Source organism: Lissotriton vulgaris, chromosome 10 (genome assembly GCF_964263255.1).
Source record: "Lissotriton vulgaris chromosome 10, aLisVul1.2, whole genome shotgun sequence".
Lineage (NCBI taxonomy): Eukaryota > Metazoa > Chordata > Amphibia > Caudata > Salamandridae > Lissotriton > Lissotriton vulgaris.
In genome coordinates, this window is record NC_141698.1 from 794362422 (window position 1) to 794388198 (window position 25777).

Consider the following 25777-nt stretch of genomic DNA (forward strand, 5'->3'; position numbering starts at 1 on the left):
GTGGGTCTCTGAGAAGAGCACTGACACGGATACCACCAGCTGTGGGTCTCCTGGCATCAGGATCGACTATTCCTTTGTGACGGGCAAAAATCCTGCTGAACATCAGCTCACGTCTCCAACGTATTCAAAGGTCTGGTCTTGCTGTTTACGGTTTCAGCATGGGTGCAGAAAATAGGTTAGCTAGCGCATACAAGCTAGCCAGAACAGTGATTTCAAGAGGTATTTGTTTAACAGCAGTGGCACCACAACTGCTTCAATTTTTTGAGACAATTTCCTTCCTGATTGAGCTATTATTGACAGAATTATTACAGTTAAACGTTCACAATTCACGATGGACATTTTTTTATATACCTTTTTATTGATTTTGAATTATAGGACAATGCAGATCATGCCAGATGACTGCCACATAACAAAAGTAAACCGTTACCATGAACCCAACAGTCTGTGCATGCTTTTTACAGGGCCTTAAATAACCATATCATCCTTCCATCTATCAGGAGTGGCTTCTGCCAAAATAAACTTGTGGGACAGCGCAGGGTGGGGTGGCAAATAAAAATAATTCAAAAAACACTTACCTCATGCTGCTGCTCCTGCTGCCAGCCGCCTCCACCCAATAAAGACGCTGCTCTCAGCATAAGAGCAGCTCCAGCATTGGTCTGAGCAGCCTGGATAGGCATTCATTAAGTGACTGGTAGTCTTTGCCATTTCTCCACCTGGCTGTACAATACAGCTGGGTGGAGAAATCAAAGTATGCATGATGGTCTGACCGGTCTAAGAAGGCCTGCCAAACCTAGTTTGCGCACTTCCAGGGCCCAAAAACTCATCCCCCCAGCTGGCTGTTACTCAGGATGCCCAGCTCGCCCTCGGCTCTGCCGTATTGGCTGTCAGAGAAAAATAAAACTATAATAAAATTCTTTTATTATCATTTTATTTTTCTTCTGCAGAGCCTGGGGCGATGCACCACCGCCATTGCAGAGGAGCCGCTGCTGCCATCACTTGAATTACCACTTGAATCACATAGGATAGGCCCTTATGTTGCACAGTGAACGTCTGTGTCATATTCACCCACACTGATCATTGTACACTAGTTTCTCTGTCACTTTCAGTAGTCTTTTGGCCCGGATATTGCTTAAGATCTTTGTGTCTATGTTAATCATGGCCAAAGCCAAAATGCCCGTAAGTACATCAGCAGCTGACCTACTTAACATTTTTCCGGATAGACCTCTAGACGTTTATCCACCAACAAGCCAGTTTATGGTTGGCACATGTTCATGGGTAAGTCGTTGCTACCGGAAATCTTACCTGTCAGCATTTCCAGTTTGGCTAGCACTAGTTCTGCCCTGGTTATCCTTTCTTTTACAGTCACTCTTTGGTCCGAAGTTAATCATTTTAGGGAGAGGAGCCTTAAGTACTCCTGTATATTACTTTTCCCTGCTTGGCCCGATTGCAAATATAATTTATCGGAAAACATAATTTTCCGATGTGATTTTCCCCTTTTCAATAACCAGGCCAGAAGAAGCCTGTCCGTTTTATCATCTATATCTACAATGTATTGACAATGCCGTTCTTTTGTTTCCATGATTTCTTCAAGTCTATTATGGGTGCCACACGTAGGTTTGTAGCAGGCGGCTGCTGCCAAAATAAACGGTGTGTGGGTGTGGGTGTGTGTGTGTGTGTGTGTGTGTGTGTGTGTGTATTCGTGCGTGTGTGTGTCTGTGGGTGTGTGTGTACTACAAGCAGCTGATGTCCTCATCCCATTCGCGAGTGGAAATATTCAGATACTTTCTGATGACAATTTAGCAATGTACTGCACATTTCTATTTCTTCAAACTTGAGCATATATCAGAATTTGTAGGCAGTTATGGTATGCGTGCTAATACCTGAACAGTCTCATAGTGCTAGAACTGACAAAAATCCTCTCTGAGGAGGTTGGGAATTAATTATGATATTTCAGAATAATGCATGTTTTTGATACTTTGCGGAAAGGTAGTAGCTGGTTCTGTGCTTGAGTATTGAAGTGCAAAGAGTTCCTGTGTTTACCTTTAACAATGGAAAGACAGTGATCACCAATTGACTGACTTCAAAATCTAGGCATGACTAACAGCCTGGCCCTGCCAGATCTTAAATAACTGGATGGACGGCAGTGAGGAACTTTGAGCTCGCCTTACAGAAGACCAAAGCCATGGTAAGCCCTGAGGACCAAGCACAGGCATTGGAAAATGATACAGGCTGGTACTGGAAGCCAATCTAAGTTCTTAAGAGCATCCAGAGGTTGAAGCGCAGCCAAACAGGCCACAGCATTCTTTATATGCGGAAGACGCATCAGGACATATGTAGGTCAAGCTAAAAACATAACATTACAATAGTCCAGGTGACTGAGAATGGTCGGCTGGTCCCGTAGATGTCATGTGTGGTAGTGAGATAAAGTAAGATTTTTCATAATTTTGAGAAGGAAAAAGCAAGATGAATAGGTTTAAGAATATTGGAGGTGGATGAAAAATGATAAATCATCACCAAGAATAAAACTTAAATTCCAGATATACGGTGCCAAATCAGAGGAGGAAACATATATGGTTTGTGGAACAGAGAATATGTATTGGAAAGTCATGCTAATTTTAGAAACAAACATGCGTAGTACTTGACATTTTTTCACCACCTCATCAGGAAGTCAATAATGATCATATTGTTCAACTACAGAAAACATTTGGATACACACCTGATCCTCAGGTCTCTTATGATCTCCTCGTCTAAGAGATCCAGCTACAACCAGCACTGATTTCACAGCTCGCAGCCCCCAGTCATAATGGTCCTTGAGACAAAAGAAAGACCAAGCAACATACTTTTAACATCCTGTAAGGCTCCTAAAGATTTAGCGATAAAATAGCAAGATTTAGAAAAATCAATGCACCGACAATGCAACTGGTTCATACTCTTTATGAAGCATGCACCAACATAAACATCATATCAAACATTGACATAGATGACACATGAAGGCAACAAAGTAAACAGAACAGCATACCCTACAGGTATCAATGCATACAGCTCGGCAGATGAACAGGCACGCAGAGCACCTACCATACCAACATATTGCATAAAGTACTAGATAAGTAACCTCCTTACAAAACACACCTTTTTGTTGTTTAGGTTGTTTATCCAATGTTACTACAAGGCTGTCTGAAAATAATACCTGTAACAGTAGTGTGGAAAGAAGGAAACACTGAAGAGTCTGAATAGACTAATCTCTCCCTAAAGAGAGATTCAGTCAGCAGTTGGTTTTTGTTGGTTGGTGGGCAAGGACACAGCAGAGGAAGAAAAGGAGCAGCATGAGATGAAAGATGGGACCTCATGATCAATAGAGATATGAATCAAGGGCGGGCAACCAGAATGAGGAATTGAGGTCTGATGGAGAGTTAGGAAAGAAAGATTGTAACAAGAATTTCAGGGAAGGCCAGCTACCAGTGACAACAAATAATTATACAAAGGCTTGCACACACAAACACGGACACAGAAATCCCATACCTCATCGATGCAGACAAACAGCAAACAAGCAGGCTCTAGATGTTAGGAAATATGAATCAAGGGGGGCAACCAGCATGAGAGATTAGGGTCTGATGGAGAGTTTACAAGGATGATAGGTCATGCCATGAAGAGCCATGTACAAGTGTCAGCAGACAATTACACAGAGGCTTGCCTACACACACATACAGGCATCCTACACATCATCAATGCAGTCAGACAGTAAACAAGCAGGCTCACATAGAGGGACGGGTGCATGGACAGAAAGAGCGATGGGTTAATGTTGATATTTTCACGTAATCTTTAGACTTGCTGCTGATTAAATACAATTTAAGATAGAGGAAAGGTTAGTGCCCATGCCCAATTAATCCATGAGCCGTTCTTGAGATATTACTTATATTGGACGACCAAATACTTTAGTCTGTAAATCAATGTAATCATTGTTATATTTACAGTCATTATCTGACAGTGAAAATGCAGTTCTGTCTGCATGCCCTTTCTATCACTGGCAACTTTACTGTATTAATTTCTTATATTGCCATGTAATGCCTTCTTTCATGTAACACTAACTTATGATGCACGCTTGTCAGGTCAATCTTTTTACAGCACACACTGTGTATCCAGTTCTGGACTTTCCTTTCCAAATCATTGTTACAAGATGTATTGGTTACTTGAAGGAAACTGTTGTAACTAATCTCCCCAAATGGTATGCCCCTCCACCCCTTTCCCTATGACCCTTTTGGTATGCCCCGTCCTGAAGCTTGCCATGGAATGTTGAGACACTCTCCAGTGAGGAGAGTGGATGGTTAATAAATAGACCTGTTTCACCTTCACTGGGTCTCTGGATCTTATTTACAACACTGGCAACAGACTGCGCAGGGGGCAGAAGTTAACCATTTCCCCTTTGAGTACTCTCTCCACACAAGAACACGCAAGAAGAATTGGAGCCTTGCGGGGAAAGAAAAGAAAAATTTTGGACTTCGTGAGATGTCAGCGATCTAGGAACATTGCTGATAGAAGAACACTCTGCATTTGAGGATTTGCTGTCGAAAAAGTGACAAGGAGCGGTGTATGGGAGGTGAGAGATCCATCTCTTTTAGCGGGGTGGCACTAGCCCTGTGGTGCGATCCCTCCCAGCTGTCACCCGTCCCTGTGTGAACCTCAGGCAGTGGATGTTTGGAAAGAAGATCTGACGTGTGGTAGTCCTGTGCCTACATCTGGGCTGGCGTCTTATGAATTGTTACTACAGTACATCCTGTTCGAATTGGAAGTGCAGACTGCCGTAGCTGTTAGAGTGCCATCCTGTTTACATCGCGCTATCGTGACTGACTGGGTTCCTTCGGGGGTTCTAAGGTGTTCTTGGCTGCCGTCAGGTTGCGCATGCTAGTACTGAGAAAGTGCACCGCTATGAGGTTCTTCAGTTGTAAGGAAATAACAGTGCCTACCTGCGTTTCAGTGACATCGTCTGCCGACTGGGGTTTGCGCCTGTCCTTCCTGCTTGTGTTGTGCCTGCGTGATGCCGTGGTTGACCAGCTGCCCCGGAGTGCCTGAGAGGGTTGGCGATGTATCCTCGTGGAGGCTGAAGTAGGCATACACGGTCGGTGTGTCCCGCACTGTGGAGTTTGGGCAGCAGCTGCCTCTTCGCCGCGTTACGGAGAGCTGGGGGCCAAAGACACGGAGAGTCCTGTCAGCGCATCGGAGTTCACTTTGGCCGGATACAAGAGACGCTCCCCGGCACACCAACAGCAAAGGGCCGGCAGTTTGGGAAAAGTATTAACCCTTCACACACATGGCAAGGAGAATCCTGTCAGCGTCCCAGAACTTCCTCTTGACTGTTTCTTCAGACGTTCCCCGGCGCACCAACAGCAGAGGGCCGGTATTTTGAATCGAAACATTAACTCTTCATGGTGAAGGAATGCTGATTTATGCCTTGTTCAGTTGCTGTGGTGGGCGCATCTTATGTTAAAAAATTAACCTCCTGGCTCTGTATATTCCCACAGTAGGGTTTTCTCAAATCGAATGAGGGGTAGGAAGCCAGTATATCTTGCTAGGATTTTGCTTTTGGAAAGAGTTTACAGTCATATGTATCTTTATTGTCTCTACTACCGTGTTTACTTTTGGAGAGAAACCTATTAGTGTCCTCCTAGTCTATCCATTGTCACCTGTTGGTATTTCACCTAAAATATTCTGTGTTTTTACCCCTTATAAAAAGCCACCATGGCAGCAGCTAGTATGAGCCAACCCCCACCCTTTTTGAATGAGACAGGGTACCAGAAATCAGCTGGAAGGAGTGGGTGAAACTTTTTGAATCTTATTTGATAGCTGTGGGTGGTGAAAAGTACAAGCCAAAAAGGAAGAAACACATTCTTTTACATAACCTAGGTAGACAAGGACGTAAAGTATACAAATCACTTCCTATGCTAGAACAGGAGGGTGAGGATGAAACTGGAATAGATGTTTATGAGCAAACTATGGTGAAATTAGAAAAACATTTTGGAGACAAGATTAATGTAGTGTTGGAGCGCCATAAATTTTTCAAAAGATGTCAAGAGAAGCAAGAATCCGTGCAAAATTTCATTGCTGCATTGTGGGGTTTAACACAGCTGTGCGAGTTTGGAAATTTAACTGATTCCCTAATAAGGGATCAGCTTGTTAGGTGTACCAATAACCCACGCATTCAGGAAAAGTTGCTAGCTAAAAACCCAGGGTTAAGAGAAGCCATTGAGATAGCGAAATCTGTAGAACACACGGCTAGGTGCATTAAGGAGATGAAGACCAATGGGGAGGAAGTAGCTTCTATAAAGGAGGAAGAAGATGGTAATGAAGTATGTAAAGTCAGGTCCAAAGAAAATTACGGTGTGAGAGGAGATCAAAAGTAGAAAGGTCCCAAGTGTTACAGGTGTGGCAGCAACAACCATTTTGCAACCTTTTACCAGTGCCCTGCCAGGTTTGTTACGTGCAAAAAATGTAATAGAAGAGGGCATTTCGCCAGAGTATGCAGAGATGGTGAACAACATACCAGAATGGACGGTAGAGGAATGGAAAAAAATGCACCCAGGGAAGTTAAGTGCATAGAACCTAGAAGTGGAAAAATAATATTACAGGTAAAAGATATTGGTGGTACTGTAAATGCTGTTTACCCTTAATGCGATGTTTTCCTTGATGGCCAATGTGTTGAAATGTATGCTGATTCATGCTTGCCGTACACCTTACTCAACCAAGATGATTTTGTGTCCATGAGAAATTGTGAAGTAAAACAGTTAAAAATGCCTGACATTTCTCCTACAGGGTATAACAAGGGAAAAATACCGTTAGTGGGCATGAAAAATGTTCATCTGCACTTTAAAGACAGGGAGACCTATGGTCCAGTGTATGTAGTCGAATCAGGATCAAATTTACTGGGATGGGTCCACCAAAAAGAGCTGGGAATCATCCTAGATCCCAATAGTGCGGAGCAGGTTTTACTCACTGACAGGTCCAAGGGGGAAGGTAACATATGTGATGAATTTGGACAACTATTCAGGGAAGAGCTTGGATGTCTATACATGTTCCAACATAGAATCAAGTTGAAACATAATGCTAGACCAGTTGTTCACAGACTACGCCCTGTACCCCTAAAGATGAAAGTACCACTAGAAGAGGAGTTGCGCAAACGTTGTGATTTGGATATAATTCAACCTGTGACCTGCATTGAATGGTTGGCCCCGATTATCATCGCAGCCAAGGCCAGTGGGGAGGGAATTCGTCTCTGTGTGGACTTGCGCAGCCTCAACGACAATATATGGGTGGAGAGACATCCCTTGCCGATAATCAACAAGATGCTGAGTACCATGGGCCCCGCAAAATATTTTAGTGTGATCGACCTCTCAATGGCCTATCACCAAATTGAACTTCATCCTGAATCAAGGCCCCTCACGGCGTTCATCACCCCAGTGGGAGCATTCATGTTCAAACGTATGCCCTTTGGCCTTGCGTCTGCGGCAGCCATCTTCCAGAAAGCAATGCAGAAAATACTGGAAGGAATAAAGAACACCATGTGTTTCCAGGACGACATCCTCGTGTACGGACAAACCGAGGAAGAACACAATGGGGTCGCAAGACAGGTATTCAGCAGACTTATGGAGGCTGGTTTGACTGTGAAGAAGGAGAAATGCAAAATAAAAGTGAGGGAGGTGGAGTACTTAGGCCACAAGATCACTGAAGACGGGTTCAGACCGAAGGGCAGTTTAGTTCAAGCTGTGATGGAAGCACCTAGTCCCAAGAACAAAGAGGAACTAAGGTCCTTCTTAGGACTCTTAGAGTATATGTCAAAATACATGGACAACTTTGCAGCCAAGTGTGAGCCAATGAGGGAATTGATGAAGAAAAACAAGGATTTTCAATGGAACAAGGAGCATGATGCTGCGGTCAAATCTCTTAAAGAGGAATTGGTAACCTCCCCAGCATTAGGAACTTTTGATGCATCTAAAAAAAACATTCTTACAACGGATGCTTCTAACAAGGGCTTGGGTGCAACACTCATTCAAAAAGATGGAAAAGAGGAAAAAATCATTGCGTTTGCATCCCGGAGTCTTACCAACCCAGAGCGGAACTACTCTGTCATTGAGAGGGAGGCTCTGGCCTGTTTCTGGGCTGTCAGACATTTCAAGTTTTTCTTGTGGGGTTTAAGGTTTTCCATCCGAACCGATCATAAACCCCTCACCTTCATTTTCACCGTGAAGGGATTAGAGAATTGTACTCCTGGCATCAGCAGGTGGATCTTAGGGCTGGAACACTATAATTTCAAAGTGGAATACGTGCCAGGAAAGGAAAATAAGATCGCGGACTTCCTGTCAAGGTCACCTCAACCAGAGATGGGAGAAAAGGAAGAAGCCCTAGACAGTCCTATCATGATGACAGAAACACCTGCTATCACGGAAGAGGAATGGAATAAAGAGACTAAAGATGACAAAGAAATAGATGTGCTGAAGAAGTACATGGAAAACGGATGGCCAAGCAAAAAGAGTGAACTCGAAGCTAGCATTGAAGAGTTTTGGGAAGTGAGAAATGAGCTGAGTTTCATAAAAGACAGATTATATCGTAATCTCAGAGTGATTACCCCAAAAGGCCTCAGGAAGAAGGTCATTGACTTGGCACATGAAGGCCACCTTGGCCGCAGCCTTACTAAAGCCAGAGTCCGGTCCAGTTTCTGGTTTCCCACGATGGATGCCATGGTTGAACAAGTGGTTACAGATTGTGGGGCGTGCGCTAAAAGCGACAAGTCTAAAACTATACAAAAAGCACCGTTATCTCCAGTGGAAATACCAATCAAGCCATGGAGCGTTGGCCATGGACATTATCAGGCCTATGCAAGAACTAGGAGAAAAGAGAAGATTTATGCTGGTGTTAATTGATTACACAACCCATTGGATCAAACAGAAGTTTGTCCCCTCTGTCACAACAAAGGCTGTGATTGAGTTTTTGGACGGAGTATTTGTCGAAGAGGGCATTCCGTTGACTTTGATAACAGATAATGGAGTGCAATTTTGCTCGGAAGAGATGCACACGTTTCTCCAAGGTTTGAACATCAAACAGGAGACCACTGCCCTATACTGCCCCAAAGCCAACGGGTCAGTCGAACGAGCTAACAGAATCATAAAGGAACACATCCAATTGGCGGCAACCAACAGGCATGATATAGAGGTGTCCCTTAGAAGGTGCTTGTGGGTGTATCACACCTCCCCTAACAAGGTCACTGGCATCTCAGCCTTTGTAGCACTGCGGGGGCGTGAACCCTGCACCAAGTTAAATTCTGGTTGGCTGAGTGGGGGCGAACCCAGGGTAGCGGACCAGGAGGCAAGAGCAGAGAGAGTACAACTCCACCAGGATAAGTACAAACGGTGGTATGACAATAAGCATGGGGTGAAAGATTATAAGTGATAGAGTACAAGTGAGGAAGAACACCAAAGTGGGAGCAACCTAAAGTAAATTTTACATGCCTTGTAGAATTGTTAAAGTGCTCAAGAATGTGGTCCAACTTGAGAATGGCCAATGGTGGAGCTTTAACAAAATTGTACGTGCACATGAGTAACGTTCTGTTTATGTTCTTCTCCTCTTTATGATGCTTCTGTACCGCCCTATTTGGATGGGGCACACTTGTTCCTTCCTCTGTATCACCCTATAGGAAGGAGATGTGTTCTAACTAATCTCCCCAAATGGTATTCCCCTCCACCCCTTTCCCTATGACCCTTTTGGTATGCCCCGTCCTGAAGCTTGCCATGGAATGTTGAGACACTCTCCAGTGAGGAGAGTGGATGGTTAATAAATAGACCTGTTTCACCTTCACTGGGTCTCTGGATCTTATTTACAACAGAAACATACCCAAGAATTCGCAGAATACAATGATTGTGTATGCTTTGTTAAATTAAAGGTCAGAGCCAAATTCATGATAGCTAGAGGTATGAAACATTTGTGTAATTTGGATTCGCATAATGACATGACCTTTTGGAAAAATGAGGCAAATTTACGCCTAAGTATGCAAAATGCAAATGTGTCCTTTAGCACTATATTTAAGCGTCAAAAGCATCCGTGCATCAACTTTTGAGACAAGGATGTTGTCAGCCCTGTCACTTTTAGAGTGGATTTCCCCCAAACATTTTGCCTTTACATTTTTGCTGATCTCGTTTTTGCTGGCCTTAGGACTGTGCACTTTACCACTGCTAAATGTTGCTAAAGTGTGTGTGCTCACCCCGTAAACCATTGTAACATGTGGTTAACACCCAATTGGCACATTTCATTTATTTATAAGTCACTAGTAGAGTGGTACTACATGTACCCAGGGCCTGTAATTCAAATGCTACTAGTGGACCTGCAGCACTGCTTGTGCCACCCTTTTAAGTATCCTTTTAAGCTGTTCTCAAGCCTAACAGTGCAGCATATGAATGTAGCTTTAAACTGTCATTGCAGCCTAGCAAAACCTTTTGCTAGGCCAAAACCTTTCTTTTTAATACACCCTGAACAAGCCATAGGTCGGGGTGCAGTGTAGTCAGTTGAACATGTCTTTTCATATCTTTGTAGTGAAAAACATTTTAATTTGTTTTTCACTACTGCAAAGCCTGCCTCTCCCATAGGTATCATTAGGATAACTTATTACATTTAATGAGTGATCATTTTCAATTTTGAGCAGAACAGAGTAGGAAGGTCAAGTTTGGTGTCTTATGCCCACATGCATCATTGAGAATTGCATTCGCAAACGGTGCGAATCGCAATTTTCGGCCGTTTGCGAATGCAATTCTCAAATTTGGGATGCATCATGCTTTTCGCAATTTTAGGAATCGCAACCATGTTGCGATTTCTAAAATTGCGATTGTATTTAAAAAATCACAATTTGAGATTTCTTAAATGCAATGCATGAACATTTTTAATTTGCAAATTCGCAAATAGGAAGGAGTAAATTAGCATGAAGTTGACCTTCATGCTAATTTGCAAAAACTTTCAAAAATGCACAAAAATGCTTTTTTGAAAGTTTCATGTTACACACACACATGTCCTTGGGACATGTGTGTGTGAAACTTGGACTTAAAGTTACATTTCAGGGATGCAGGGGGGGGGGTCCTCTGGACCCCCCTCTGCACCCTTGAAAATGCATTCACAAATTGCGATTCGCAAAATGCTAATCGCAATTTGTGAATGCCTTCCCATTCATTCCTATGGGCCTCTTGGCCCATAGGAATCAATGGGAAGGGATTCCTTATTTTGCGATTCGCAAATTGTGAATTGTAATTAAGGAATTTAAAAAAAATCGCAAATAAAAATGCGATTTTTGGATGCACAGCAATTTGCGATTTCTTAATTGTGATTCCTTAATTTTCTCAATTAAGAAATCGCAAATGCTAACTTTGATGCATGTGGCCGTAAAGAACTGTTAACTAAAACTCTCTTTAATGGGATGGTTGTATTTTAAGTCACAATTCCGAAAATGCCACTTTTAGAAAGTTTTTTTAGAAAAACAAGTGCCACCCCCACCAATTGTCAGTGCTCTTAACTGCGAGCAAACAAATCAAAAAATGAATTACCGATTTGTTTGGTATATTTATTTTTACCTGTTGCTTTAGAAGATTCAACATATAAGCTTAAACGAGTTGTCCGAGGAAGACACTCAACATATAACCAATACTAGACAAAAAAAGAATATATATCACAAAATTCACGAAAACAGTTTCAAACAAGGGGGAACACACAATTAGTGTAATACATATTTCATAACCAATAATCATTTAGTAACATTCATTTCATAGTGAATGATCATTTAACAGTATTCATTAGATTGATCGGAACATTTGCTCATCCAAAAACAATATGTTCTCAATGAAGGAGACACGTTCTGGGAAAAACAATGGAAGAATGCAGACAAATTAATCAAATAGCCAGTGAAACCAAGAAAACAATTATGTATTCTCTGTGCATTCCTCCAATGATGCCGACGCGTTTCGAGACCGTGAGACAAGTTAACGGACTCTCATCAGGAGATTATATACGGTCCAGCCTACCCCACGTCCCGGGACCTATCTCCTTAACTTTCAACACTTTTAGAAAGTTGGCATTTTCTTTTCTTTTTTTTTTTTTTTTTTTTGTGTCCTCATTTGCCTTACCCCCTGCTTAGGAAATGCCAACCACCTTGCGTGTCCCCGACCAAGAGAGGGAACCAAAAAAATGATACCCATCTCTGGAACTGGACTCCGAGATATTTTACTGGTGGCAGAGAAGTCCCAAGAAGAAGGGGAATTTAAATTCTTACGCTGACTCCATCTAGGTATGTCTCAACCTGAAGGACCAAAAAACCGTATCGAGGCCAGACCCGGTCCAAGGAGTGTTGGTGGCATAATCATAGGACCCGGGGAAAAAAAAAAAAAAAAAAAACCCCGGAACACTATCTCCACTGTATCAACAGATCCCAAAAGGCCAGATTACGGTTATTGCAAGCTCTAGCCATGTCCACCTTTGATGTTTCATATAAAGACGTGAGCCAGTCCGAATATATTGGAGCAGATTTTTCCACCCACCGTATGCAAATCTGCCTCCTAGCCAACAGAATAGCATAAAACAGAAAAGATCTTGCTTTGCCAGAAATACTGTCCTCCATTCCAAAGATGATTAGTGGCAATGAAATTACTAATGATGTGTTCATAATGGAATTTAAAGTAGACAGCACTTCCTCCCAGAACTGACCAATGTTGGGACATTCCAAGAACATGTGAATATCTGAAGCTTCTGGTAAATTACATTTATTACACTTCTTGTCTGGGAGAAATTTGGAAAGTCTCAGCGGTGTTATATAAGCCCGGTGTGCTGTGAACAGATGGTTGCGCCTCAGCCATGATGGCTTCACCACTTTATAGAGCAGCGCAAAAGATCCTAACCATATCTCCTCACATTGTAAGCCCATTGTCTCTCCCCACAATTCATCTGGAAGGGTGAAATCCCCATCGGTTTCCTCCAGAAGCTGCCAATACCAGAAGGCCACCTCCTTACCACCCCTAGGTCTTTCTAGTAGCAGCTGCTCCAGGGAGCTTGATTTCCCAAATAGTACATCTTTGCACCGCTGGGCTCTCCCCCAGCTTTCCAGCTGGATGAATTTAAATCTAGAAAATGCTGGACCTATACGCTCATGTAATACATCCCAAGGAAGTATCGATCCGTCCACCAATAACTCTCCCCATCTAGCAATTCCAGCTTCCTCTAGTGGGGAAGATAAGCTGTCCCTAAGACACTCCGGTAAACCCGGGGAGTCCCATATGGGAGCGAAATTAGAGTAGTAAGACAGCCCCAATCTTCTTCTAATGGCTAGCCAGCCCCTAGCCCATGACTGTATGATTTTCAGTCTTATTTTCTTAAAATATTTCTGGCTCCCAAATTTAAATAGAAATCCGTCAGCTGGTAGATTTGCTCCGGTTAACATGGCTTTATACATTGTCACCTCCAGAAGACTAGATGGTGTTTTTAGTAACATCCTGGAGTAGGACAACTGAAAAGCCCAAGCGTAATACACTAAATCCGGTAGGGCGAGGCCCCCCTTCTCCCTTCTCCTCCTCAACTTCTTCCACGCAATTCTAGTCGACTTATAATTCCAAATAAAGGAGTTAAGCTCTCGCTGACATCTGTCCAACATCTTCACATCAAACCCCAAAGGAATGGCACCAAATATAAATATAAACTTGGGAAGGATAGACATTTTTATTAAGTTGACCCTACCCATTATAGAAAGTGGCAAGTGAGTCCAAGATTTCAATATGCCCTTACATTCCCTGGAGACTTGATCTAAGTTAGTTTGGGCAATGGTTCCGATGTCTTGGGTGATTCGGATCCCGAGATAGCGCATAGAGGTGGTGATGTTTATGCCTAACCGTGGGTCCGGAATATTCCAGACCATAACCTCGGTCTTACTTGAATTGATATTATAGCCCGAGATCTTGCCGAACTCTACAGCCTTCTGAATCACGGCAGGGAAGGACAACACCGGATCCGAGGTAAAGATTAAGATATCATCAGCATATAATGCCGTCCGCCTCTCCCACTCCTTAAACTTGAATGATGGTATATTTTCGTCTGCTCGCAAAGCCTGGGCAAGCGGCTCAATGTATAAATTAAAAAGGAGGGGAGAAAGCGGACAACCTTGCCTCGTACCTCTAGTGATCTTAAAGGGTTCTGTCAATATCTCATTAATCAGCAGCCTAGCCGAAGGGGCTCGATAGAGCAAGGCAATAGTTCTGCGAAAGCCCTCCCCAAAGTTAAACCTTTTTAACACATCATTTAGGTAGGGCCAATTGACCCTATCAAAGGCCTTAGCTGCGTCAAGGGTTAAGGTGGCCAGTGGAAGGGAAAAAGCAGAGGCAATATCTATAGCCCCTACCAAATCATGTGTAAGATCTGAAAGATGGCGTCCCTTAATAAAGCCTTTCTGGTCATGATGAATAATGGTGCCTATTACCTTACCCATTCTTGCTGAAAGTATTGCAGCAAAAATCTTATAGTCGCTATTCAGCAAATATATTGGTCTATAGGACCCACACTCTGATACGTCCTTCCCTGGTTTGGGAATAAGAACAATTGTGGCCTCACCCCATGATTTTGGCGGTGGCTTTCCTTCCCTAAGGATACCATTAAAAAGGGTTGTCATTACTTGGACGATATTCTCCCCCAAGACTTTATAGATCTCCCCAGGGAGACCGTCTGGACCAGATGCTTTCCCTTTTTTTACCTGTCTTATTGCTTCCTTTACCTCTACCTCTGTTATTGCAATCTCTAAACTATTGCTCTGTGTTGTTGATAAGGTTGGGAGCAATATTCCATTCAGCCACGTGTTTCGTGCCATCTGATCATCAGGTAATTCTTCCCTATAGATAGTCTCAAAGAATTCATAAAAGGCTTTACCTATCTCATGACTAGCTAGGCATTTTCTTATCCCAACGTATTGGTGCCTTCAGCCCACTCCTAGGTCACATTACTAGGTGTAGCTGGCAGTAGACACTTGTGCATTACTCTCAGACAGTGAGACAAAGGGGGAACAGATGTTGGCAGGATGAGCCATCTCTGGCTTGATGAGGTTGTTGGATCTGTCAATTACCACACTTGCACATCGCAAAGCTCTGCCTCAGCACACTCAAAGGGTTTGACACTAGTCTTTTGTTTCCCCAGACAAGTTGGGGCCAGGGGATGGAGGAGGCTCCAGACACCCCAGGGTGGGAGCTTCAGGAAACCTCTCCTACTTCAAAGCTGGCAAAAGGTATAAATATTACACCCTCACACCCAACTCTTCAGTACACCTCTGGACCTGTGGATACTACAGAAGGAGAACTGTTGTGCTGCTCTCCTGCAAGAAGCACTGCTACTCTGCTTTCCTGCTACTCTGATGCCTTGCTTGCTGAGTAGGAAGACTAGACCTTTACATATGATCCCAGGCTGAAGTGACACTAAGGGCCGGCTGACTGACCTGCTGTTCTGAGCTACAGGGACATAATATGCACCAAAGGCCTTCCTTCATTGGCCAGTTGACCTGCGTCCTGGTCCGTCAACTGGACCTGCCTGAGACCTGCCTGCCTCTACTGGAATGAGTACTTAATTCCCAAGTTGTGACCCTTGATGTGGCATCAGTTGAGCTTGTCCTGAAGTGTTGGGCTCTTTGTTACAGTATAAAAGCCCTTCTTTGCTAAGATCTTGCCATCCGCTCCAACCACCAAAGCGGAGCTCCGGTAAACAAGACTCTTCACACTACAGCAGCCACTAGAGGCATTGGGCACTTCGCACTACAGCATCAAAAGCCCACGGTGACAGCCAGCGTGAATCGCCAGCAATGACCAGCTATGACGCTGGACAGGCTTTGAGGTGCAGCGGCGACCATTTGTGATGCCCATCCTGCTCTTTGCACTCCAGCGATGACCATCCGCATCACTTTCCCTGCTCCTCACTGCCCAAAATGGACTTTTCCGTGGGACTTTGAGAAGGTACCTTGACTAACCTGGTCCCTGTATCCAGCCTGTGCTCCATCGCGGGCAGCCTGAACTTATGGCTTTCACCTGGTATTGCATGGACAGATAACCACGAGTGGCACTTTCTGCTTTTAGGCACTATACTTACCTTTTGTCTCATTTTGTGTCAAATATTTTATTAATTTTTACTCTATTTTTCCAAATTGGTGTAGGATTTTTCTTGAGTTGTGTTTTCTCTTTATTACTGTTTGAAATCCTGCACAAAGTTTTTACATATTGACTCTACGTTAAGCCTGACTCCTCTGTGCCTAGCTACCATATGGTTAAGCACAGGTTAATGTGTGGTCTCCTTGTGACTTCACTCTGACAAGAATTGTGGTTACGGCTTGAGTAGGGTTTCAACCCCCCTACCAGTAACCCAATTTCCTCCAGATGCATTTTGTATTAAAATTACCTAAAACAGCTGCCTGTGTTCTAGTTTTTCATGTTGTTCCTGTGCTGCTGCACCATAATTTTGTCGCAAATGTCAGCATATCTATGCGACGTGGCTTAATTTTTAGAATTTCCCATAAGCAGTGTAATTTAAAAATAAAAAAATTATGCGGATTACCCTGTTTTAATGTATATTTCGCCAGGGCCTTATCCTGACCTCAGCAAGCGAATCATGCCAGATAAACATTTAATATTTTCACATTTCTAACTTCAAAAAAATTTGACTACATCTTGGCAATCCAGAGCAGAAAGAACACAATGAAATACAGCTATACAAATTATTTCAGAATGTTTAATTTCCTAAACATACGTTTGGTGTTACAGTTGAATTTCTCATGTTGTACTTTTCATACAAATCAAATAGGTTGATCCTTTAGTAAAAAGATGAAAATTAATTACAATTGTTGCACAGTTCCTTTTCATTCTTTTAGCATGCATACCTATCTTCATCTCTTCATTTTTGTATAGATGACACTAGCTCCTGTACATCTTTCATTCTTTACTGAGGAAAGTTGTAAAACAGAGCCATGCTTAAAAGGAAGACAGTATATCATTCAACAAGCGTAGGGTCACAGATTTCACAATAAAGGCCTGCCTCAAAGAGCACTCATCAAACAATACTTTTCTACCAGAGACAGTGGGGCAATAATAAAATAAATAAATAGTATGTAAGCATAGTAGAAAGCTGAACACCATGCTTAACCCATGCTACTCGCATGCCTCACTTGTTCAAACAGCCACAAAGCTATTCAACCGCACAATCACCTAATCCTTTGGATATTTGCACGTCGGAACCATGGGCAGGCAAAATGTGCATGGCAAGGCAGTAGCTTTGAAGCAGTGTGACTACAAGCGTCCCTTCCCCTGTTGAGCTCATCGGGCCAGATTTCGGCTAAAGAGATCTGAAAAGAACAAATACCGATGGGGTATCGTATTATATGTATGTTTCCTTTCCTTTAGGATTTATTAAGAAGACCTTTGTGGTGTCACTAATAGGAGTGGTACTAGAGATCAATGGTATGGACCTGAAGAAAAGCCTTGGGGTAATGGCTTGAAACATGTTGACCGTGAGATACACACACATAGACGTGTGCCTCTCCTTTCCCCATTATTAATAATACCAGCAGGAGGATTGAATACATATTTAGTTCTTACTAAGCCAGTTATTTTTAACTATATGGTAGATTCTCCAACTCTTACACCATCATTTGCTTTATAGTGTCCATCTCACGAAGTACTCCCTCCTCCTCTTTGGTGGCAGTACGCCATGCCCCGCAGCGGGACGGGAAGATCCCTATGACGAAGCATTCCACCATGAGACATCTTGATGGGTGAGGGTTATTTTAAGAAAACTTTGTTTTCCTAAACAATAAAGAATATTTGATAGATAGCCAATTTCAGCACAGTGGGACTTTTCTTTGTTGTCCTCTGTAGCCTGACATCTTTCTCCCCCCTTTTTTTCATTAACTTGCAATAATTAGTCATGAATGTCGCAAGTGCCACTAAGAAATGCCGAACATTTAAAAATGTTATTTTAATTTCTCACACTGTTCAACAGACAACAACTATTCAGCATGCTGTACTGTGCTCGTTTTAGCATGCCAGAAACCCGTTTAAACACCGAATCTTCCACCGCTTTGCTTTAAACCATCCTCCATTTTATACTTGTCAGAGGCAGATTTAGATGTCTTACAGAGCTCCTGCAATCTCTACAGAGGCACACACTGAGATCAGCTCCTGGCTGTAAGCGCCATTAAACGCATTTACTGTTGGATTGTAACACTTATCAATGAGTCATGGATCATGACGTTTCGCCTTGTACAAATTGGCAGCCCACTTGTGCAGCAAAAAGATGAGCTCGCATAGAGAGAGAGTCATAGTTTTTTCCAGATGTTTTTACCAGCTGTTTTCTGACTTCAGAAAACATAACATTTTTAGCATTATAGGTAGCGATTGTAAAAAAAAAAACTGGTCCATATTTATTATAGTTAACGTGATGTAACTGCCATCCAGAACACAATTATCATTTCACATACCATGCGTTACTTTGCAATTAGGTACACTTCAGCAGACTCCATGCTGTTCAACTGTGCCTTTTAATGTTTTGTAATGATATACAACAGCACATTTAGATAGAGTGTCATAGTATATGAATTTTGTGTATCATCTTTAAAGAATTCGGCAGTTTTAGACAATGGAAAAGTACAACTCACTTTGATAGGCTCTACATTCCACTCAACAACATTTGGCAATGCCAGTAGGTCTGGCTTTAAAGCAATGTTGTATGGTAATGTAAAGCATTACAAGTAGATAACATTAAAACGGATATGTATTTACGTGGAAGCAACAAACTGTAGAGCGGCAATGTCACGCGAGCTATAAAAAACAGGCGCTATTCTGTTCTTGCAAATGAGTAGAAGTGTGGCTCTCATTTAACTGATAAAATGGCTCAGCTAATTAATTGCTCGTTACTGACCTATGGAATGGTCAGGAAATATCCAACTCAGCCTTCCATCTTTTCGGGTTAGGAACTTACTTAACACATATTACATTGGGAAATTGTAAAATTAGCTATTTACAGGGATTGGAGACACTGTGCACCTGTGATATTGCATATAAATACACTCTCTCTTTTATCCATGGCGATGAAGGTGCTAGTTAGTCTTTTTTTTCTAAATTGAATGACTGCTACCATGTTAATGAGGCTAAATAATGCAATACTAAACAGATGTTTAAATTGCCAAACTCAGTGCAAATGACCTTCTCTGGCTTGGTTTCGACCCTTTATCAGTAGTTTGTTGTACAGTATTATTTTTAGTGTTCGTGCAGAAGAGCAACGATTTGCATCGGGTTCCTGGGCAACGTAACTGAGGGCATGTTTGAAAAGGGTGGTACTTGTAATACAATCTAGATAGAAAGCGCTTATCAAGTGCATGAGGTTTGGGGATATGCTCTAAAGAAAGTGCGGCATGGCCAAAGTGATTTAACAAGAATTAGAACTTTAGAATGTTGGGCACTCCATTACAGACAATGGAGTCCTCTGGGCTTCTACGGGCCAGTAGAAGCCCTCCAAACAACATTCTAATGTTGTTTTCCATTCACAGCTGTTGCTATGAGTTAAGGCATGTCGAGGCCTGACCGTATTTAAATCCCCTAGGGCTCCGTTTTTACCAATTAGAAAATTCTTCCCTCTGGTGCGGATGGTTCTAATAGCCTTAGAGCCCTCCTAGCGGGCCCTACAGGCCATTAAAGCCCGGCTCCCTTGTTAAAAGACCTCGCCTTTGGCTCGGGCCTTTAACGCTGGAGTGGGCCTTTAATGACCCCTAGAGCCTGCTAGGTCGGGCTCTACGGCTATAGTGTTGCAGAGTTTGTGAATTTTACATAAACATGCATGCATTTACCTTTCACATTAGAGGTGAACAGCATTGAAAGAAGCTCAAACTTTGTGGCACTGTAATCTACCAGAGAAAAATATATGGCGTACAACGGTAAGCAGTTCTTAATATCAGTGAGTGGTTGTAGAAGGGACCCACCAGCCCTCCGGTTTGGGGCCAACACTTATTTTTCCTCAAAAGACATTGTGACCACGAGCAAGAGAAGATAGAATAACCATGACAAAGGGAGACAGCAGGGAAGAAAAATAAGCTGAACGCGTAGGATGAAGAATCATACAGTGTATAGTGGTGGCGGAGGGCATTTAGCAACTCTGACATTCGGGAGCACTAGTGGCAATTTTCTGAGATATCGTTGGGAACCGACCCTTCTTATTTTACAAAGTAAGCCCTGACCATAAGTGGCTGAAGGCCATGCACTGGAGTAACTGTTATGCCACTGGAGACATCAATAGGGACTCCACCGAGTAGTTAAATTAGCGAAGGTCACTTTTAAAATAGGATACAAAACCTATACAGTGTTCATCTAGGAATGACAGAAGATCAGGCTCTGCAGACAAAGAAAGAGAGAGGGGAGGGAGAGGGGGAAGATGTAGTGGGCCATGCCCTAAAATAAGGCAACAAACCGACTGCTAGCGAACACAAAAAAAATGAAGCAAGTATGCCTAGAGTGCCCATATTGCAACACATTCAGACCCTGCATCAAAACACTAGCACTAATGTAATTCAGACATAAAATTCATATTCTCTCTAAAAATATGAACACTTACTAACACACAATCATTCAGGATACTTTGGGTGTCTATAGTGCATTATGCTCAGGAGTGGGGAAAGGAAACATGCGGGAGAGTGAGACTTTGGATTCTTCTCCAGCATACAAAAGACCTATTACAGAATTGATTATTCCTTCATTGACAATACTGTGACCTCTAAAATTCTTGACACTGACATAGGTACTAAGGTACTCTTGGACTACTCCCCGGTTATCAAGTAGAGGAAGAGATGACAATGGAGTTGAGTTGTTAGCACATACAAGTTATTCAGGAAGAGTTCTAGAAACACTTTTGTCAAATTGGCGTTCTCTACTGGCTTCTGTACATACTTCCCAATGTTTGCGTGTGAATAGAACTAAAGGGACCCACAGAAAACATGAACCATATAATTGTTCTATAGTAGTGGTGCTCGGAACAAATTTTTGTAGAAATATACTCCCCGGTTATGATGCACCTAGATTTAATGCTCCCCTAATGCCTGACCTCGGTCACAGGCCTGCACTCTGCCCGGCAGCTCAATGAGCACCTTCACCGCTGCTGAGCCGCCAAGCCTGGGTGTTCGAGGCTGCCCCTGCCCGCCTGCTGCTTCGGGGTAACTGTTTTCTGCATAACTGTTTTTCTCTTGCCCATTTAGTTGTGCCCATTTTTGTTGTGCTCCTTTGCCTAATATTGTGCTTAGCGTTATTGTGTACCCAGCTTCGTCGTGCCCTTCTGCCTATTATTGTCCTCTGCGTGATTGCCTGACTGCTCTAACCATGTTTCTTGCCCATCCTTGTGGTGCTCTTTTCCTAGTACTGTACTCTGACTTATTGTATTTCTCCTGTCCCTTATAGTACACTGTTGTCCCGTCCTCTCGTGTTCCTATACTCCCATACTTCCACCGTACATACTGCCCCTCTATCCCCCTCATCGTTCCCTTCTCCAGATTCCCACCGCTGCTAACCAGCTGCCCCTCCCCCTGCCCATGCCCATTTCCCACTTCCCAGCGGAGTGTCCCTCCCCACCCCTACAAAAAGCCGACCGCCGTGCGGTCGCACCAAAGGTGCACCTAAGGCAAGCCCGTCTGCGTCCCGACTGTGGCCAGCGCCAGAAACACTGGCTCCCCAGAAACCCGCCGATACAACACAGCCATGCTCCTCGCACTCAATCCCAGAATACATACAGACTGCCAGAACTCCTCACCGACCACAACCCACGGAGCGCTCTCCTGCAGACACTGCCATCGCTCCTTCACCATCTACAGTCCCCCGCACCCACCACAGGCCCACGGGACGCCGGGGACACCAAAGGCCTGACGTACATCCTCCTCAACGTGCGCTCCCTCCACAGACGTGCTGTACAGATCTGGGAACTGATTGACTCCCTCGCGCCCGATGTCCCCTTCTTCACGGAAACCTGGACCAATGCCACCTCCTGGCCCAACATCGCCGCCACCTTCCCGACGGGTACAAGATCCAGAGGAAGGACCGCCCAATCTGCCCAGGAGGAGGACTTGCCATCACACACAAGTCCTCCCTCCGACTCTCCACATCCAGCACGAGTGACCCCCACTCCAACACAGAACACCTCCACTTCCAGATCCAGACGCTCCGTGGCACCCTAGCCTACAGACCCCGGGCCCCCACGGCCCAGCCACACTGGACTTCACCGACCTCGTCAAACCCCACGCCATCACCTCCATGGACTACATTCTACTCGGAGACCTTAATTTCCACCTCGACAACCGAAACAACCCCGACTCGATCGCCCTCCTCAGCAACCTCTACGCGCACAGAGCAGGACACACACTCGACCCATCTTCGCAGGAGGGACAAACGTCCGTTTCAGCCACACCACCCAGCTCCCCTGGACCGACCACCACTGCGTACATTTCACCGTCAGCACCACCACCGCACCAAAACCAGAACCACGCCCCCCACAAAGTAACTGGAGCAAAATCACAGAGGAGCATCTTAGCACCAAGCTCCTCCTAGACCCCCCTCTACCACGACCAACGCCAACTCTGCAGCCAATAAAGTTAATTGATGGATTGCCAGATGCCCCAACCAGGTCGCCCCCCTCTGCAACCCTGCCAAACAACACCCCCTGAGGGCCACCTGGTTCACTACCGAACTTCAGGTGCAGCCACAGACGCCTCAAGAAAATAAGGCAAAACCGGAAAACCATGGAATCCAAAACAACTATAGGCGCGCCCAAAAGGAATACCAACAGCTCATAAGGGACACCAAACGGACCTTCATCAAGAACAAACTCGACACCAACCCAACCAATGCCAGAGAACTCTTCAACACAATACAGCAATTCATCAAATCCCCCTGCGGGGCACTGACGTCACACCATCCCAGGAACGTTGCAACAAACTCAGCACCTACTTCAATTATTGTACTTTAATCTAGGACCCTAATTCGATATTCCTGATTCATGCCCTTGTGCGGTTATTATCAAAAATATCCTTACAAAGGCATAAGAATCATATCCATATTCAGTAATAGCCCATGCAGTCCAAAGCACAGCACGGCTACTACCATCGACTCCTAGAAAGCACAACACGTTCTTTAAACAAACCAAGCCTCCAGCAGCCCGGGAAATTCCCCCCTGCTTTTGTTTTGATTTGAACAAGAACTCCTGGAGTACAGCAAGAACTGTTAGTTCTTAGTGACGTCTTATGTCCAAGCTTACGTCAAACCCAGCACCTTTCACTCATAAAATACCAACAGTTGCCTTAAGCAAACACACAGTGGTTTGGAGCAGAGCAGCTATCTACTTGCCCGAGAGCCCAGCTGATGCGAGAGCCCACGGAAGCCGCCCCTCCCCTTTGACGCGCTGGAGAAGCTACTTTTTCTCACGCCGAGAAAATCCAGCTCCGGTGTTCCCGAGTCACCCTTGCGGGTTCCTGGGAGATCGAGTCCTGAAGAAAGAGATACCAGACCTCCCACATTCTAATACTAAGGTACGGAGCCGACTAAACCCTTAAAGAGAATTCTTGAATCAGATCCTTGGCAAAAACAATCTTAACCAACTTAACTTAAACTGCTACTTACTTACTCCTTCCCAAGTATTAGGCTTAGGTCATGCACATCGGGGTAGGCGTAGTTAGAAGCACCAGTTGAGTACGTTAGTCAATGGTTTTATGTATGTATATATATTTTATCTATTTTAAAGTATCATATGGCTAAGAAACCATATCTATGCTTTTACAGTATTATTTCATAATACTACTTTTACTGTACGCACTTTACTTCAAAATAAGTATTGCAATTGTGGCAATTCATTTCTTTTGCATGAGAAAGAAGACTGCTCAATAAAATAACACCTTTTATTGAAAACACCCGTCTCTCTATTTCTCTACACTCTGGTGAAACTAAGTATGCACGATTGACTGAGTGAAATAGCTGTCTATTGTTTTCACATGACTCTAGAGATACACTCTATTCTGAGGGAGCAAAGTTGTCATGTTTGTATGGTTGTCAGAAGCTAATCCCTTCTTGTCTAATCCGGAGAGTTAACTCTTTCCTGAACATTCCAGAAAGTTTCTAGTGACCTCTGAGCTAGCTGGCGAAACTAATTAGGTATAATATAGTCAGTAGAGACCTAGTCAACCTCAGTCCTATGTCTACACTGCTGTTTATATTATTCCAATGCGCAGAGCCTATTGGGAATATAGGAACTACACTACATGGTGCCCAACGTTTGGTAAGGCGATAATCTAACGCAAGACACTAGAGTAACTCAGTCGTGCTTTTTCACACAGAACCCTTTTTCCGTAAAAACTCCAAAAGACGTCTGGAGTGGGTGAAAGGTTAATATCCGCCGGAACTTAGTAGGAAGAGATTTCTATGTATTAGTTTTTGGTTTAGTCAATGTTGAAGGATACAGTGTTCCAAAATATTGTGCACCTAATCTTTGTTTCCTTGAAACTTGATCTGCAACAAAAAACTTTCTGTCAGTAAAAATGTCAGAAAGTGAAGAAGAAAGGGAGCAAGCTAGAATAGCAGCTCTACTTATAAAGGATGACACAGCCATCCAAGAAAATGACCCGAGTGTTATACTCATTCCGGTCAATGTAAGGAGAACTATAACTCTTAAACTTATAAAAAATGGACTGACATCACGTGGTGGTACAGTCAAATTTGTGGTAGAGGCCCATGAATATCGGCAGACAGAGGTATTCTATTCATGGATACACTTTCCTGCACCAAACTCTATAACAAAATCATTCCACTATTACAAAATAGAGGAACCTCCGGATTTATACACTCCTTTCGAGGACGTTGAAATCCCGCTAAATTACCAAGAGCACCTGCTCTGGTTTAATGGCGCCCTAAAACATAATAATTACATCACCAGGCACGGTCCACTAGGCAGACCGGAAGCAACGGGCCGGTTCTAGGCAGTTACGCAACACACCCAGACATCGAAACAATGTCAAGCGAAGAACTCATAGTTAAAGTGAAAGAATTAACGAAGGCATACAGAGAACTAGTTCAATTAGCAGCATCTGTAGCGATCCGGCAGAAATTGAAGGAGACAGATATAGCGGAACAACCATTTGAACTTGCCAGAATCATAGAAAAATCCTATGAAGAACTAGGAAGAGATAGTTTGGGTGGGAAACCGGTAAAACCCCAACTAACGGAAAATCCTGAAAAAACCTTTATTAAAAATAATCTGAATACTCCAAAGAGGAGCTGGGAGGGTAATAAACAGTCCACTCCCAGGGAAAAACGATTCCAGTCCAGAGGAAGGTCTCCTCAACGGAGAGAAAAATCTCCAGACCGAGGAAACAAGTCTCCCCAAAGGGAGCCCTCTGAAAAAAGATACAACCTTAGAGATAGGGATAAATTGAGAAAACCTGATAGATATCAAGATATTGATACACGTCCCTCGCAATCCCTCTCACTCAATCTTTCACGATCTTCCTCACAGAAATCGGAAAGGAGGGGACGATCAGAACACAGAGAAGAGCACGTCAAGTCCAAAGACAAGGAACCTGCTCATCAAAGTAATAAATCACAACATCCCAGAAAGAAGGTAGCATGTATAAAAATTAAACATGCCGAGGATTCTGAGGACACAGCTGAAAAACGGAGAGTGGGCCCAGACAATGCTAGACAGTACAACAGAAGTGACCATAGCTCGC

The 25777-nt window shown here is 43.6% G+C and overlaps 1 protein-coding gene across 1 annotated transcript in view; it reads right to left on the reverse strand.

Annotated features, from left to right (window-relative positions):
• Positions 1 to 25777, reverse strand: part of DNAH11 (dynein axonemal heavy chain 11) — a 3435931-nt gene that overhangs the window by 1914294 nt on the left and 1495860 nt on the right. Inside the window, exon 38 of the mRNA XM_086939827.1 lies at positions 2717 to 2809. Coding sequence (XP_086795953.1) covers positions 2717 to 2809 — 93 coding nt within the window. The remainder of the gene's footprint in view (positions 1 to 2716; positions 2810 to 25777) is intronic.